Consider the following 18,756-nt stretch of genomic DNA (forward strand, 5'->3'; position numbering starts at 1 on the left):
AACATTGCAGAAATTTCTTTCAAACATTAAGCCAACTTCATAATTCATAACTCAAGATGTTTAAGCACTATTCTCCCTCTCCTCTACATACAGTTGTCGATCATGGTAGTTAGAACAGCATACATAATTCAGTCATGCAGGTTTGTCTAACTCCAAGTCAACAACACATTGTTTTGAATGTGACATAAATGGCTCTGTAATACTGCTGCTGTAAACTTTACCTCCTTGCTGTACACCAAAGACAACACAGAAATAAATTGTTTACAGCAGCTATTTCCCGCCCCCCCACAGGTCTTACTCTTACCACCTATGATTTATCTTCCAGAACAATTTTAAAACAAACAAAGCCTAGGAGAGTGGCTATGGGAAGCTACAAGTTTAAGTCACGTGAGTAAAATTTACTTCTATGCCTTGAATTACATCAAGAAGGGGAAACGGGCTACTGTAGAAGAATACACAGGTTGTGGGGAACACCAAATTTACAGCATATAAGGTAAACAAATTCTAACATATAAGGTAAACAAGGCATAGCTGTGGTCTTTGACTTCACACTTAACTCTAGCAAAGAGGAATCCAAAACCTCAGTTCCATTTATGCAGGGAGAGAAAACAAAGTTGAGACTCAGCAACAGAAAGCTAATCGCCAGCTCCTAAGGACAGTAGGTACTAGTGATACACACTAGCATACACTCCATGCAGAAATTGAGTGAAATTCTCTCCACTTCACTTCTACCAGGCAGCAAATCCTAGTTACTTTCTACCTTGCTTCCAGCCAAATCTTTGGGGCTGACAAAAAACAACTGTGATACTTGCATGAGATATTACAAAAGCTTATTTAATTCCACAGACTCAAACATTCAACTCCAGAATTGCCGTCCTCTGAATCCCAATTATGAGTTGATTTTCAAAAGAAAAATCACATTTCCTTGGTGCCTTCTATGAAGACGTTCTTCTAACTGTAAGAGGTCTTACCTCAGACAGCCTACTATGCAAGTTCCAATGCCCCTAGATATTGGTGTACCAAGGAGTGCCCTTATTCCTTGGCAACAAACTCTCTCACATTCAATATGTTCACGTCCTTTCCTTCAAGCTGTGGCACCTTAACAAAATGAGCCGCAGAGCTTGATGATGACACATGTGGAAGTTCAAAGAGCCAGTTACACTGCTGGAACACACAGAATAGTCCTGGCTCTCTTCAAGTTTTGCAGTTCACAGGAGTTGCAGCAGTGCAGTTGAAAGGACAAGAGAGCAGTGTGTCACTGCAGTCCTTACTTAGAGGGCCATATGCTTTTCTGGGGCTTGTTTGTGTGCTAAATAGAGAAAGAGGATACTGGACAGCGCACTAACTAGGAATATCACATCAAACCAACGATGATAAAAGTTGAACTGGAGCTCTCCCAGGACTTCTGTAATAATAGTGCGATACTCTGGAGGCATACTCATCCGGATCAGGAGCACTGATGACACAAAGTACATACCCTGTAAATTAAAAAAGTAGTTATTGTTTCACAATTGGCTATGTGGCTAACATGGGTCAGCATACAAGGATTTTATTATGCGTATATGTACACACACACAAATACATATGCATTCATAAATTTATATAGGCGTGCCCATGGTTCTACATACTCACCATGATCTGTGCTAAAAGCAGAACAATAACATTGGAGGACTTGCTGCTGGAAATGGCATAGAAGAACTAGTAAAAAAAAGAAAAAAAGCACTGGAAATAAGCAATCGGGTAAGTCTAATGTGCCTTAGGACAGCACAAAAGGTACATACCACCCAACACTTTTTCATTTAAAAAAAACAATAAAAAGCATACTTTCTGGAAGGGTGTCTGTACCTTACTTTCAGAAACCTGCAGTCTTAGTCTTAAACATGAATCTCCCCAAGCCAGTGGCACCATGTGGTAAAAGTCATGTAACGATATATATTGAAGTTTAAGCTTAGGTACCAAAAGCCAGGTCAAGACAATGAATCACATATCTCTTGAGTTAATGCCTTTCCAGTCCTACCAGCAGCTCAAATTAAGCAATCTAAATTCTTTTAATCAACATCTCATCAACCTTACTAATAAGCCCTGGCTACAGCATCATTTTGAACCCTTGCTTACATTTAACATCTCATTTAACATCTACATATCTTCGTGACAGTAACAACAACAGAGACTGGGGAAATACACTGCAGAAGGTATTTTTCCTCCCTTCCTCCCTCTGCAAGTATTTATATTCAGATATTTAAAACATAAATGTATATTGAAAGTTTATACAGTATTTGTCCCATCTAAAGTTAAAGACCTGATAACAGCTTTCCTGCTCCAAAAACCACGTAAGAGTCCTGGCTCTTACCTTTGTAAGTGTGATTAACAATCCTCTGATAGAGGTAACAATGATTATTCCAACAAGAATAAAGGAAATGTGCTGAGACCAGAATTTCACCTGTATCAACAAGAATACAGTTAAATCTCTAATGCTAACACCATTTACACCACATTGTACAGCTGCCAGTTCTTCAGGGCCTTTGTATTTCCTGATTAAACAGATATACATTGTAGACAGGTTTATATAACAGACATTTCCACAAATATATTAGCAATTGTTTACTCCAAACACACGAGAAAAACAGATTTAGCTTACACCAATCACAAAGAACCCTGTATTCACAGGGATATATTTAAAAAGCATAAATGACAGAACACCTATGTGCATGAGCAAACATAATTACTCTGTAGTTAAATGTATTAATCTAAGCAAGTTGACTAACATGTTTCCATTTGCCCAAAACAAACAAGCAAATCACTGCCTCTCTGGCAAGACCACATTACCATCTCAGCATAAAAAACACTGTGAATGCAAAGTTCATTTTTCCTTCCTCCTCAATAAGTCAGAAGTCAAAACCACATGCTCAGGACTCTATCACTCTCTCCCTATCAGCAGTATAATTTTGTTTAGATAAGACAGGAGTTGCTGAAAAGGCTGTAAGAATTAACAGTGTCTCACATCAAACTGGATTCCCAGATAATTTACAGTGATCTCAATTCCTCTTGTGACTGGATCAGTCTTCCCCACGCGGTCAAATACAATATTGATGGTTGCCTGTAAGAGATGGATGGATTTACACTCAAACAAGAAAACGAAAAGCATACCTCACTGTTACACATGAGACACATGCATGACTCTTACTTTGGATCACCAAAGAAAAGGGGCAGGGGGACATGGGATTGTCTAAGAAAGAGCAAAATGGACACATGTAAGAACTGTTTGTCTTAATGCTCTATAAAAAAAGACAGATCCAAAGCTTTATTTCAACTAAGGGCCAGTTTCTTTCAGAATTTCCAAAAGCAGGATTTTATGGAAACTGGACCATTACTTGATGAACTGCAAGTACAGCATAATCTATGCAGGGTGTGACATTTGCATATGTCTACCTAAAACACATTAAAACATTTACATACCATGAAGATTTTCCAGACACAATAGATGGAGAAAAAATAACCCAAAAAATTAAAGTATTTTCCCTGGAAAGTTTTGGAGTACTCTATTCTCTCCTGGAAATACAAAAGGAGGGTAGGGGAAACAGAACACAAAAAAATGGTATCATTTCCACAATCACCCACAGCAAAAAATTTTAATGGAGCACCAATAGAACCTGAAGAAAACTGCCATCTAGACCCCAAATTAAAGAAACAGATCCTCACTCCACCGCATCACAACATTTCAACATTTACCTGCTGAACAGTTTTCAGTTTCTTTTAACATACATTCTCTTTGAAACTACTCTGGCATCCAGCACCCATCTGGGCAGCTACTTTGCTATGTACCTTTGTTGCATGCAAGTCAGCAGTTTCCAGAAAAAGCTGCCGACTCAGCTCTTCTAGGGCATCCACTTCTTGCTGGATAAGGGACAGATCTGGCAAACCAGCATAGTCAAGGCTAGAATACGTCACAAATTCTTAACTAAAAACAAAACATTCCCTACCTTCAGCCCAAGGGCCACATCTAATGGTTTGACCACTTTTTTGATCCAGTTCAGTTTTTTGATTCAGTCTTAATGCTCCTTGTTAATACTGCACCCAAAGAAACCTCAAGGATACAATGGAGTAGTGTGCAATGTATGTAAGAAGGTAGGTAGTACACAGTATTTAGCAGTCATGCAACAAGCTCTTTATTCCTCTGCCTGAGGAACACATCACAGAATAGAACCAGAGCTCTCGAAGACTGCTGCTCCACTTTGATCAGCGTCCCTTGTCACTGAAGTGCATCGTCATGTGTCACTCTCACATCATCTCCATAAACAAAACTTCTGAGTAATTGCTCCAAGAGATCAGTGATTATTATGAAAAGTCTAGCCAAATAGCCAAGTTCTGATTTTAACAGCTATTGGGAAAGGAGAGGAAGAAAAGTCCTCAGCCTTAAATATGCAAACTGCACCCTTTAGGTGGTCTGGCAGAAACTGTTAGAAGGCAACTGTAAGTTAGAGAAATACAGACCCTTGTAATTCCCAACAGATTCCTTCTACCCCTTTCACATGGGCAGAACAACTTTTGTTCACCTGTTTCTACCCACCTTTTTGTCACACTGGTATAGCACCAGTGGCCAGCCTATACCATGAGAACAATTTAGTTGGTCAAGTGGCTTCCTGCCCTTCTTTTTCTCACAGCTTTCCAACATGGCCAGAAAACCAACTATAGGCTAGGTAAATTGTTCCTGCACCTCGGCCAACCCTTTTGTTTTGCTCAAGTACATCACAGGTTCTCCATCCTGGGAGAGCATATTTCAAGTGAAGAGAAAAATATGCATGTAGGTCAGTCTTATGAGCAGAGGATACATTGGAATAGAAAGCTGCCTCCCACATCAGTGATGTGATGGGGTAGACATCTGCAACGTGACACCATAAGTGTGCACATCTGTCCTGCGACCTGCTGTACACCTCAACCACAGTCATGCAACAGCACATTTATAGGGCAGGGCAGCAGCATACAAATCCTGACTGTGTCACAGTAAAACTATGTGTCCAAGCCCTGGGCAAAAGGTCAGACAGTACAGTGCTAGAGAGCAAACCTCCCAGGAGACTTTAAGCCTTTTGCTCAGACTGCTGAAACGTGTTGAAACACAAATGCTTGGTAACTGGCCCAACTAACATTCTTCCTTTCAAAACAGAAGAAAGCTGGAGCCACCTCCCAAGGCAGGTGCCAACATGCAGATGAAGGATACTTTCACTGCCTGCAACAGATGTTGTAACACTTTTTATCATTCCCCAGAAGCCAGTGGGTTTGTTATGCACTTCTCCTCTCTGGAACATTGTCCGGTGAGCCACTGCTATCCTGAAAGAACAGAAAACACAAGTCCTTAAGAATAAAGTATTTTTATAAAAAATCAAAACAACAAAAAAACCCCAAAAAATGCCCAAAAACAGCTCCTTAGAAGACACTGTTAAACTCAATTCACTGCAAGCAGATGCCCCCTTTTTTATTTTCCCCCTAAGCACCAATCTCGCTTCATAACGTTATCTTGATTAGCTCTGGAGTAGAGCCCAGATCTAATCAAGCAAGATTCAATGAGACACTTCCCAAGCCTTCCATTCAGGATCCTACTTCAATCCTTAAAGGGATTTAAACCCATTTAAAAATAAAAACTCAAATGGATTTCTCAGTTATACGATTAGTCGCTTTCCTTTCCTCAAAACATGACTGTGCTATCTCAAGTTCAGAAATTGGAAGACTTCTCATGCTCCTCTCTCCCCTTGAACACCTCTTCTTTATCACTGCACATCCACCTCCTCCACAGAACTGTGAGAGCTGGATGGTATGCAGCAGCACTCTCTGATATGCTGTCACTCACTACTGGGCTGCATGACAAGCTGTTATGAAGCAGAAACACATAAATCCATTATTGGACTGAACCACTGGATGCTTCAGGCAATCTGAACGTGACTCCTAAAGCTAATTCCAACACTACAGCAGCAGCTGCATATTGTCCCTCACACTCCCATGTGCACTGCAGCATAATCCCCATGAGCAGTGCTGGCTTCTGGCCTCATTCCCTCACATTTCTCCCCATTGAAATTTGTGAGCCAGTTATCCACTCCTAAGCTGAAAACTATTCATAGGATTGTCAAGGCGATCCATGATTTGACAGCGTTTAGGCCCTTTTCTTGTAGCTGCAGCCAGTATTGCTACATTTGGCACTGAGCCCTCTTCAAGATTGTTGATAAGCAGTATAATTTAAAAAAAAAAAAAAAAATCACTTCTCCTTGACATCCAGCAAAAGAAACACCCTTGGGGCACCCCACATAACACACATAAAAGCACATATGGCCACAGACTACAAATAACAGAGATCTCGGAACAATTCAATTCATCTTGATAGCTGCCAAATGTAAGAATTGCATTTTTAATCCTTGCTTTCCTCCCAGTACCCGATTCACATGTTCCGTCCAAAATGACCCACAGCATTACAGCAAAAATGCAGCTATGTCTTGGTGAAGCACAAGGCTATAGGTATACAAAGGCAAATCTTTTCTTCTGAGACGTGACAGGGATCTCTGTACCCACACAGTAGTTAGGAGTTCTGAAGACCTCGTAGAAAGGATCCACAGGCAAAAACCACACACTTTGCTTGTGTAGATAGGTGATACATCTACATCAGATAGGCTGATTTGACTCTAACATGAACCAAAATGAAGCAATGGTGTCACAGAACCTAGGCATTTCAAACCTGAGGCTTAGTTATGTCATACCTGCAAGGACAAGTATAAAGAACCTGCCAAACTTAGAAGCGAGTTTCCATAAGGCTTTACTTGATTACACTCGGGAAGGAGAGAAAAATAATTCCTGTGCAAACACATCACGGAAAACAACTTTCAACAACTATCTCCTACTGACAAGGAAGCCAGTGTGAATAAGGGTTGGTATGAGAAGAAATGTCAAGATCAGCAAAGAAAACAAAAAAGCTTTACGTTCTATTGCCTTATAGCTTTTGTGTGCATTGAGAAGTTCTGAGTTAAGAGTAGTACTGAAAAGGTGGCCAGCAAGTAACTGACAGTTTATGGAACTATAGCGTTTGCCCTACCCTGTAAAATACTGCTATTCCCGCTTGTTCTGCCAAATGATTTGGATTGCATTTGGACTGATATAATTCTAACTGTTTAAGTTCTGCTTTATATGAGCAAATAGTCCAATTATGCAAGCCGCTGCTCCCTGTCAAAGCAAAAAGAGAACAAAATCTACAGAACTCAAGCTTCTGCTATTTCTTGCATATTTCTGGGACTACACAGTTTTGGGGTTTTTTTGGTTTTGGTTGTTGGGTTTTTTTCAAACACAAATACATGAATTTCAGTATAATTCCCAAGTGATTAACACACTTTACGTGACTTTTCATAATGGTAAGAAAGTTGCTATATTCAGAAGATTTCCTGGCCATAGCAAGGCAAGAAAGTGCTAGCCATTTGTAAGTCCCAGACATCCTTATTCTTCCCCCAACATCACCCTCCCTGGACCAGAGGTCCAGAAACGCTGTACAAACAAAAGAGCACAGAGTCAGAAGCAGGACTACACAACAGTCCAACTCCAAAACCAGTATTTTAGTACGCTTCTGGTCAATTAAATCAATTAAACCTGAGTAATTAAATTTTCCTCGCTATTTACCATCACACACATGACCACAAATACTGAGTTAACATTTGTTCACCACTTAACATTTTCAAAGGCGAAGAAAAAAGTTATGCTTTAACTACACTTTCATATGCTAATACTGATTAGCAGATACGCACGCTGGTGACTAATTCAGCAAGGTTAGACTACCTAAAAGCTCCCTTGTCATACATTAAAAGGTTCTATTAAAACATTAGTGCACCAAAAGTAAAGTTTGGGGGACAGCTGTGAGAATTCAGAGAATTCATTGAAGTGACTATGGTATATTTATTCCGCACAACTAATAAGGCACATAATATGTAATTTGTAACAGCACACAAAAACCTTTCCAGTGTAAATGAAATTATATCGTTTCCGAAAGTAGCTTTTTCACTTGGGGTACATGGAATAAGCTAAACCAACAAAAGCAGAGTTCTTATGGCACGCTTGTGCACTACACTACATTCACTTCAGCAATGTTTTGCAATTCTGCAAAATTTAACTAATGTAAACCTTGCCATTTGCAAGAATATAGCTGTGTCCCCACCAGCTCGATAGCTGGCTTCAGCTTTGAGCAGGAAACACCAGAGCCACAGAGCAACAGAGTGTTCGATATGTATGAACCAATTGCTGTACTGAAACCACCAGTAAGAGAGCCAGCTGCAGTGGCTTAAGGGCCACTTACTCATCAGGAGAGAAATGTCCCCATCTTACAGACTAGTCAAGCTGCCATCAGAGAGTTACAATTTGTCGTCTTGCAAGCCTAATCTGTGCCACTGCAGTAAGAAAGGATGCTATTTAGTACACGTCTGGGAAAAAAACAAAGTTGTGTACCAGGCCAGAATGAAACACAACACAGCTCAACCCAATTCAGCCACTTGTTTCACCGGAACACGCAGCCTTGACAGGACTAATAATTTTGGTAATTTCAAGAACCATCTTATACCATACTGATTGAAAATCCTTGAAACAAATAATTTCATGCTACTGCTGTCTTCTCACCTTTTTTTCTTGCTAACAATCATGTCCATAGTCTGAAGGAGTCGTCGCTCCAAAGCCAGAATATCTGCATCTGTCACATTCCTGCAAAATGAAGACACCCAATTAGGCCTGCTATCCCATTTCAGCGGAAATATGCACATGCCCATGAAACAAACAAGAGAGAAGCCTGTAAAAGTAGAATATGCTTTAGCAATGGAAATGGTTCTAGCATATAGACATGGCAATAGCTAGATCCAGAAAAAAAGTTACGAAAAAACTTGAATCAATGCCACAGGAAAAGCAGAAGAATAATCTCAAGAAGGTGGACAAAATATTTCATAAGGCTGCAGTTACCTGAGGAAGTAGGACATGTAAGTGTATGGACAGTTGACAGCCCCAAATCCTGACAGCAAAGCCATGAGTGTCACCCCAATCACACCCACACGGCTGATGAGCTGTTCTATAGACAGGATTCCTGAGAGAGGAAAAACACAGTATTAGTAACCTTGCTCTCTTCATTCTGCTCTGCACTTGGTGCCTTCACAACATAACACACATACAGAGCTGCTTAATGAATCTGACTGCCTTCCCACTGCAATGACCAGAGGTAATATGAAATACAGACAGAGATTACGAGAAGAAAGAGGTAGAAAGTCTCCCTCAGAAAGCACGTTACCATGCTTTAAAAACAGGGATGGGAAACTCTAGCTATGAAGACGCTTAAGACAGATCTGGAGGGGACTAACAGTCAACATTCTGTTTCTAAGTTAATAAAACATTAGTGATTGAACTTTGCTGAGGTGGGAACACAGATCATCCATCAGACACTATAAAGGAGGTATCTTCCACAAAACCACTTTTACAATAACCAGGATTAGAGTTACCAAACCAGTTAGTCCTGGCAAACTGGCCCCACAATGTCTGGACCATAGAGAGGAAGCCCTATCCTGTCAACTGTCATTAGAGGTGACCCCTCCAGATCAGATGCAATTTGTGCTTGTAGGACAGTGGAGTTATGAAAGCATGGGAAGCTTACACTGCTCCTGGCTGTTCAGTATCCATCTTGTGGACACACACACTGTTGAGGTGACCACCAAGGCATTCCACCAGAGCAACAAGTGGACTCTAAAACATATATTCATGTAATACAGCATGAACATCAAACCTGTGCTGTAACCAACACCAAGCACTGAAGTTAAATTTATTCTTCTCAGCCATTAAACACAGACCTCAAGCGGTCTCCTCAGGGTCCAGCGGCATGTGCAACTAAACATCACTCACTTTTTAGGGAGCTAGTTATACAGCAGCTGCCACACGCAGCATATTTGGAGCTTACATGATTGCAAAGCTGAGATGGCCAAGCGCCAGGCCACATTTCATGCTTCAGAGAAGGGGAATAAATGATGAAAACAAGGTAAAAAGACTTCACAAAGGGAGACCGAAACACCCAGTCATGTGCAGCTGCATAGAGATTTACACCAGCTACAGAATGTGCTACAATATACTGGCCTTTTGCCCCACACACTGTCAGACAGCAGCAGTTAAAACAGAGGTGCCTTCAAAATGACATGACATTCCACTGGTTAAAGCAACGCTCCCCCATAACACTCACAGCAACTCTACTCTTGCAATTAGGTCAGATAAAATTAGTGTTTTATCAACTCAGATAAGGTAAGAGTTTTATTAAAATACTAGTACGCAACCAAGTACATAACCTTCCTTCTACTATGAGCTCCCAAACTCAGGTCTATTAAACAAACTGCAGATCAATCAGGACTCCTGACTCAGATTGATGGTGCATTTCCCAGCTGCAGCATACCGCCATCACCATCCCCAGGCAAGGCACCCCTGACACAGGATGCCAGGGCAGGTACTTGAAAGGGACCCACTAGTCAGCACAATTCCCCAGCTGCAGCACACCACTGTACATGCAGGTGGGCAGGGAGGAGCACACTGAGAAAGACGCTACAGGTGTCTACTGCAGCATGAGGGGCTCATTAAGCATGAACTCCTGTCATGTCTCCCTCCACAACAGGATCCTGCCTGTCTGAATTGGGCCACCGCCACACAACAAAGCCCTGCAGCAGCTTTGTCAGTACATGCAGGACAGCAGCACCCTAGCAGTACAGCAGGGGAAAAAAAGCCTAAAATCCTTTGCTCTAACCTTATGTCTACACCTGGTAGGATAAGGCACTGTACGACTGTTAAGTGGAGGTATCATCCTGTAAGGCAGAAATTAAAAATACAAAACACCCCACTACCAGTTCTGGAAATCCGCACTTGTTACGCAGCTTCCCAGAACCTTTTCAGTGATCTGAAGAGGATTACCTAAACCCCATGGCTAAGTTCCCATTGGGTTATTATATTCTGCCAACTCAAGTGCCTTCTGCAACTCAAAGCAGATACACGTTTTTCTTGCCAATGAAACACTGGGCAGCGGGATCTGCACTATATACTAGCTGTTGTAGTTCAGTGGCAAGTGACACAATTACAAAACACAGACACACACTTTCTCTTAGGAAAGTTTTAGGATCATAGATGAAAGGGTGAGCAGACCCTACAGCCGTTGGTATCCTTTAATTTTTCTCTTACACATTAGTACAGAGTAAAGTAGCCTCCTAGAGAGCAGAAAGATTAAGCTGACCGTTATCTATGCAGACAGACATATTCACCAATCTGAGTGAAACTGACTGAATTTCACCTGTTGAGAACAATATACAAACAACTTTCCAGTGCAGGGTATAAGGGCAAGAGAAGTTTCACAGGAAACCCAGCTGACAAATAGTCTGGTTCTACAGTGTTATAATCCTTCAGCACACTTAGGTGCCTGAAGGATTCAGCACCGTTAGGCACATGCTAACAAGCTCTGTTGGACCCAAACTAGCCCAAGTGCACACAGTATCATCACGCTATAAATACTCTTGGTTCCATCACTGCAACGCAGAGATGCCCAAGCTAATTCTGCACATAAAGAGCTCTGGCTTCCAGCAGGACTTACCAACTCACATTCTAGTACCATACAACTGTACTGCCTCTGGGCTCAGGCAGTGTACGAAGCTGTACCAAAGCTAGCACACACTGCCAGATGTGTTGCTGGCTACAGTCCATACAGCTCGGGTGTTTAGACACCCTGCCATGTTTTGTCAGCTGGACAGCCACCTATGCTAAAGTGATCTGATTTCAGTCACAAAAAACAATAATCTGACTGAAAAAAAGGCAGATGAAGCATTGGTTGTCGATTGTCTTCTTAAATAAATTAGCTTTGGTCTCCGCAGGAAAAGAAACAAGTGAATAAAAATTGTGATCAACTTTTTGTGGAGATGAAGTTTTTGTGTCCTCAAAAAGTACACTGTGTTCTTACATACCCTAGCTTCAGTTAGGATTCATCCACTTCCCTAAAGTTTTCCTGTGGTACTGAAAGAAAACTAATGCAAATAATTCAGATGTATCCACCCTCTGTCAGACTGACAACCTTCAGATTGCAGATTTCAAAGCAGAGCAGACCCTCAGCTGCAAGAACTACTTTCTACAGTCCCAACTGTAGAGCTGAGATAACATAATAATAGCTCCAACATAAAAGTGAGATATCAAAGCCTATTTTCAGGAGGGAAGGAATGAGCAAGGATATGAAACTCACCATGTTTTGGGCTGAGGATAGGAAACGGATCCCCCAACTTCCAGAAGAAATACATGAATGTCAACCACAGAACACAGGCAAAAAGCAGTTTCTGTCTGTGTACTAACAGAGAGGAGGAAAAAAACAGTATTTTAAAGACGTTCTTCCTTTAGGGCTTTTTCTAGCTTGCAAAATTGCTACATTGGTCCAAAGGCTGCTTTGAGCACAGGTGGCCAAAACAGGAGTCAACTGACAGAGCTACAGCTAGCAGTATGCACCCCTTCAATTCCTACAAGCTATCTGAGCCACCACCGATTGCAAGAGCTAATGCAGTGACATACCACTTTGGCTTTTCCCTACGGATGTATGAAGAGGGCTGCACTATGAACAGGGGATCACTCATCTGCATCTTTCTTCTGTGACCCTGAACATGACACTTGGAAACTTCATCTTCAAGCCAACACTACACATTTAATACTCCCAACCTACATGCCTAAGCCTAATACAAAAGAGCGATGAGTATCAACAGCTCAAGGTTAAATGTCCGTTAGCACACGGAAGAGGTCTCAAAGTAATTTATTGAGCTTTTCTGCCTCAAAAGTAATTCATTGAGCTTCTCTGCCTCATTTCTTTTACACCCTAGCAGAACAACATAGCCTTGCCAAGGGTTCCAGGGTTTGGCTGCAAGCTTACAATTGTAAAGGAACAAATTCCAGTAACGTTACTCTAAAGAGCTCAACTTTGTCGAAATCCATAAAGCTACATTTGTTGGGGTCACATAAAGTATCTCCTAACTACCCAATAAACAGTTCATGCTAAAGCAGTAAGTTCCAAAGAGAAGTTACGTAGCCAGAAGGCAGACAGAGTAAGGAGGGAGCTACAGGGATAGTGACCAACACATGTCTGTCTCTCTCAGAAAAGTTATTTCTCATTTGTATGCGTAGTCTCAAGTTAGCAGCCCCACTGCCGTAAACCAAGTACTCACATAATCTGATATTGCTCACAACAAAGTAACCAATGTAGAAGGGTACCATGAAGACTAAGATGAGCAAAATGACACACAGGTTCAGCTTCCAATGAAAATATCGAGAGCTAAAATAAAGCCAAAATACTGATTAGCACGCTATCATAATACAACAAATTTCTCAAAGGCAACTGCATGTAAATGCAATCCTTTCAACTACATCAAACATTGGATAATATTGGCCTAGCATATAGAATATTCTGGATTTTGTTTGTTGGTTTAGGGTTCTGGTTTGGTTTTTAACACAGAGCTTAAGAATGTGTATTTCAAAATTAACAACGATCCAGAAAAACACACTGAGCTATTTTATCAAATACTGTATTTTCTACAGTGACTAAAGCTGGTTGCAGCATGATTCATTTGATTTACTGCTCAACTAGTTGAACAGTAGATCAAAACTAAGTATAAGCAGTAATTAGTTTCGTAATGAGTGGCTGAGTCAAAAAAGAGCTTATTCAAATTGAAAAGATTAAAAATAATGTTTGTAATCCCACATGTTTCAGTTCAAAGTGAGTTGTCTCATGTACAAGACACTGCAAAGCAAGAATTTAGAACTACACATATATATCAAAACGATCAATACTACTCTGACCAAAGGAGATTACTCAAATGCAGATGAGATTCATCTTGGCTGAACTGACTTTTCACTTAGCTTGAATAGAAAAATACATGTCCTGTTCCCAATAACAACTCATATCCTCTTTATGCCTTGGGGAAGGAGAAATTATGAGGATCCTTGTCACTCTTTCCCAGCGAATTCAGAAGCAAACATTTTCATCTATGTTGATGTCCAGCCCATTATTGAAGCTTATAAAAGCATTCTCCTCAGTGATATCTCTGGCTGCAAGCTCTATCGATTTAATAACATACGGTCAGAACTAACATTACCTTTTATCAGTTTTGAGCTTCCTGCCTTTCAACTCCTTTGACTGCTCTCTTATACTAGTATGATGAGAGAGAATAAATAGGAAACCCAGCTAGCCTCTGCATGTTACTGTTCTATCTTCTCTTTCCTACTGACTTCTGAAGTAGACAGTTTTTAACATCCCCTTTATGTAGAAGTCCTCATCCTATGTCAAGGGAGGACACGCCTTTGATTCACAAATACCGTATTATTACAGAAGTAGCTTTCACTCCATAATTAGCTTCACATCTTATTTGCTGCTCTGACCACCACAGAAAAACTAGTGCTTATAGCTTCTGTAGTCCTTAACATCTGAAAAGTGCTCTTCAGCATGATCTGAAGCTTCACAACACTCCCATAGAAGAAACTGTTTCTTTTAACTTCACAAAATGAGAAAGTCAAAGACTAAAGCCTTGCCCTAAGGCCGTAGACCACACTAGTAGCAACTGCATGAAAAATCAGGAGCTTATGGCTTCTAGTCTCATGTTCTGTCAAATAAACAAATCCTGCTGCTCAAACTTCTTTGTTGAGCTGTTGACAATTTTCTCACACAATTTCCCCAACCCAAGACTAATCCATGCATTTAGAAGTTGGACTGAAGCTGCTGAACACAAGGCAGGCTCGTCCTTGAGTGACCTGCTAGACTCACCTGCTGTTCAGCACCCCCAAAATCTCAAAGATGATGAGTTCAAACATGGTACAAGAGAATGCGAAAGTCACAGAGAATATCACCTGGACCACATACTGTCGCACCTGCAATGGAGAAAACAAGCCAGAGACATCAGGCTTTTCCATTCCCAGAATGGCATCCTGATATCCCTCAGGTAACAAAAAACAAATGACAAGGTACAATGGCACACAACTGGGTCTCTTGCTTCAAGGCACCTTGCCCTTCATCTAAATGGGAAGAAACCAACAGCCTGTTAGAAACAGAGGGCAAACTCATAAGTTGCTTAGCACTACAGTGATTGCAGCTATCTTTTAACAGACATGCCTACACAGAAGGGATGTCAAGCATGCAACGCCCTATGCCAACTTGCCTAATGATAGACCCTTGCTAACAGAGCTCTTTGGTCTTAACCTTAGATTTAAAAATAAGATCCATATCAGAAAAAATTTTTGGGTCTGAATTTGGCTCGCACTTAGGCCATCTCTGACCTAGACTATATTCTCTCATACCCCTCTAATGATAAGAGAATGTGACAGTTTCATCCCATCCAATCCTCACAAACAATCAGTCACAATGAACACACCTTACAGAGTTTAAAGTTGACCACTGAATTTGATTTTGTCCCAAATATTTTACAATTACATAAGGCAGGCTTACTCAAGCAAAAGGCAAAATAGTTTCCTGTTATCCCTGCACTTCCTCCACTTTTTTTTTTTTTTCATTTATTTAACAGCAGCCAATATGGAAACTTTCACTGGCTCCAGGAGAACCCATTTCCTCAGATATCTAGGAATCTTTCAAAAAGAAGCACAAGAGGAAATGAAAAAGAAAGTAACTGTAGAAACAATTAAAAATAAGATAAGAGGACTTAAAGAGAGGAAAAGGCCAGATGCAGTTTTTAAAATATTTCTGTAACTGGAAGTAATTTTTAAGAGGTAGAATTGTAAAGGCCCCTTCTCACCTCATAATCCTTGAAGAGCTTACGCATGAAGAACAGCCACCCAAATCCAAAGAACAGCACCTGCAAAAGAGAGAAAGCACTTAACATTTGTATCCAGCAACTTGCAAAATACAGAGCTGCTTCACTACTGACTGTAGATGAAAGAAATGGAAGGAAAAAAGCTGGGCCAAAATACCCAAGATCCACAAAAGATTAAAACTTGCCACGTTACCATTGAGAAAAGCATATTTTAAATATTCAAGTGTAGCAGACACTGAAGGCTACAACCTTATGGAAGATCCAGTCAAGACAGCCCATTTCTGTATTCCCAAGTTGTTAGTATCCTCAGTTGTTTCTTGTTTCACCCTTCTAATGTACAGAATTAGAGCTTATAGTTTTTACAGGAAACACAGTAAAAGAGGCAAAGTAAACAGTCAGATGTCCACAACATACAAATCTTCTAGGGATGAGAAAATTTTATAAAAATATCTGCTGTCTCTTTAAGATTAGAAGTGCATTTGATTTTTCTGGAGAGCTCTTAACACTAAATCTGGTTATACTCTGACACAAATGTGAGAGAAAGGTGTTAAAAGCATCTCCAAGATAAAGGAAAAGGCAGTGTTGAATGCCTCAAACCACAATCTGGAGTTGCAGGAAAGCCACAGAGAAAAGGTAGGTGAAGCAAGACAAGCCAATAATGCTTTGCATTTCAATGGCTCTCAGAGCACTTTACAAAATTCAGTTAAGTTTCAACACACACCTGAGTGTGTGATTGGTAACAGCTGGCAAAACTTGTTTGAGGAGGACTTCAGACTTTAAAGTAATTGATAGCAAAATGAAAAGGTAAGGTATTCCACAAGCCTCCTATCTACAGGTCGTAAGTCAAAGAAGTGTGATAAGCAAGTGATATTTACATAAAGTAATTCCACATTTAAGAGTGTAAAGGAGGAAAAAGGTAGAGACAAACTCTTCAAAAAGAAATAAGTAAATAAAGTAAAAGAAAGAGATGAGGAGACAATCAAGTACCATAATAACAGAGGAAGGTATATATGAAAATTAGATTTTCTTTGTTTTAGAGACTGTACAAAAGCATAGAAAGGCATTATCTTAAGAGTTCACACTCTAAAACACTACAGATGAATGTGACACATTAAGTCAGAAAATTCTTGAGCATTTGACAATTACATGCAGCAATTTAAATATCTAACTTGATACTTTTGAAGACGATGGGAAGACGCAAAGCTGTCATCACAAATGAGAGAAAAGCAATTAGGTAAGCTAGATCTTGGAATGCAAAGCAAATGATAGGAGCAAAAATCAAAGTGTTATCAAGTAGGGCGACGTTGTACCTCTAATGGCCAAAAGCTGTCCTGAAAACTGTTAGGAAGTTGTGCATGAAAGTCTACATAAGATAACCAACTGCTGTTGAGAGGGGGAAGGTCCTCTTTCCTCAGCTCATCCCTCCTCATTACAGAACAAAAATTTCACAACAGCTCAGACGCTTATCAGATCCCTCTGTGATCCAGTTAATCTTATTTAAACCAAATACTGGAGAGAGCACAAATAAGAAAGTATAACTGCAGCAAAGTGGAAGTGAAGAGGGAGCAGAACCTTCCCCTTCTGGCAGAAGCAAACAGTTGGACCATCTCAGTTGCCAGAGAGGCGGACAGGAAGAAAGGGTATTTAGATGCTTACTGAGGAGGGAGCAGCGTAGCAAGAAGGAGACAAAGGTCAAAGAGAACACAATGACAAGATAAATTACTAGCAAAGGAAATTAATGAAGAAGGAGCAGGTGTTTCCTCCCACAAAACAATAGGACAGTTTCAAGTATGTTAAGACCACAACCCACTTTCCAATGATAAACATAGGATGACATGAAAAGGTTTAAAGGGCTCCTAGGTGAATTCAGCTGGTGTAAAACACAGACTATAGTTGAAAGATGACTTTGATGGCAGCAGAAAGAGAAAGCTGAAGGAAGTGCTGAATCACAGATGGATCAATGGAGATGGAGGCATTTCAGATAAAATAGTGGCATCTTTTTAAGATTTGCTAAAGCAGATCATGAAAAATCTTCCAAAGTTGTAAACAACCAAACTCCTCAGTAGCAAACCAGGGGTAGAAGACACAAATGATTAGCCGCCTTGAAGAACACCAAAAACAAAGTACTTCATAGAGAATAGCTAAATGAACTTTCCTCTCTACTCCAACAAAGAAAACTTTAAGTTTATGGAAGTGATGCAGTATTACAAGAAAACCTTCATTCCCTACAACCTTATTTACTGAACCTTTTTATGCATTACACTCTGACTTGACAATTGCACGAGAGCAACGGTCACCGTGACACATAAGGAAGCAGTCCAAAGATGCATACACCTTATCTTCCCCTGCAACAGGGGGTTAGGCGATAGGAAAGGGCGGGCAGCCATAACGAGACAACCCATCAGCCTAACACCCCTAAACTCGCAGCGACGAGGGTTTTTCCACCCTGCTGCTGAGCGGCGGATGGCGAACGCATCCAGGCGCGGAGCCGTTCCCCCCGCTCAGCAGGCGAGGCCAAGGGGGCGCGGGCAGCAGCAAGGCGGCACGCCACTGCCGTTGACGCTGCTCCCCGTCCCCGCCGCCGCACAGCCCGCCCCGGGGGTCCGCGCGCCCCGCGAGGCTGCGCATGCGCGCCCACAGGCACCGCCCCCGCGCACTCCCAACGGCCGCTTCCGGAGCGGCGGCGGGTGGCCCAGGCCACGGCGAGACCCATCTCGCCCCCCTCACCCCTCCAGGGCGGGGGGACCGCGCCGCGCAGCAGCGGGGTACCTGGGAGGTGACCATGATGCTGGAGTCGATGAGGAAGCTCATGGTGGCCACCGGCGCCGCCGCTGCCGCCGCTCGGCCCACTTCCGGCCCCGCGCTCGCGCCGGCGGCTACTGTGCGCAGGCGCGCGGGAGCCTTCCTCAGCCCGGCGCACCGCCCTCCCCGCGGCGGGGGCGGGGGCGGG

At 41.6% G+C, this 18,756-nt stretch overlaps 1 protein-coding gene across 1 annotated transcript; it reads right to left on the bottom strand.

Moving 5' to 3' along the window:
* Positions 1-701: 701 nt before the first annotated feature.
* On the bottom strand, positions 702-18,655 carry GPR89B (G protein-coupled receptor 89B). Its single transcript, XM_059817936.1, has 14 exons — positions 18,576-18,655; positions 15,789-15,848; positions 14,807-14,910; positions 13,215-13,321; positions 12,251-12,352; positions 8,968-9,088; positions 8,635-8,715; positions 5,216-5,325; positions 3,823-3,911; positions 3,457-3,549; positions 3,002-3,097; positions 2,351-2,440; positions 1,633-1,698; positions 702-1,478 (listed from the first exon to the last, which is right to left on the bottom strand). The coding sequence occupies exons 1-14, from the start codon at positions 18,615-18,617 to the stop codon at positions 1,272-1,274; spliced, it is 1,368 nt and encodes a 455-aa protein (XP_059673919.1). The 5' UTR covers positions 18,618-18,655; the 3' UTR covers positions 702-1,271.
* Between the last annotated feature and the right edge of the window lie 101 nt (positions 18,656-18,756).

Source organism: Gavia stellata, chromosome 1, assembly GCF_030936135.1.
Source record: "Gavia stellata isolate bGavSte3 chromosome 1, bGavSte3.hap2, whole genome shotgun sequence".
NCBI lineage: Eukaryota > Metazoa > Chordata > Aves > Gaviiformes > Gaviidae > Gavia > Gavia stellata.

Bases quoted from the DNA above. Each gene is read 5' to 3' on its own strand.
- GPR89B (XM_059817936.1), bottom strand. From the start codon at position 18,617: ATGAGCTTCCTCATCGACTCCAGCATCATGGTCACCTCCCAG. The intron at 15,849-18,575 runs GTACCCCGCTGC...TCTCTTTTGCAG, and splicing joins GCATCATGGTCACCTCCCAG to GTGCTGTTCTTTGGATTTGG. The intron at 13,322-14,806 runs GTGAGTCTAGCA...GCTTTATTTTAG, and splicing joins TTGGGGGTGCTGAACAGCAG to CTCTCGATATTTTCATTGGA.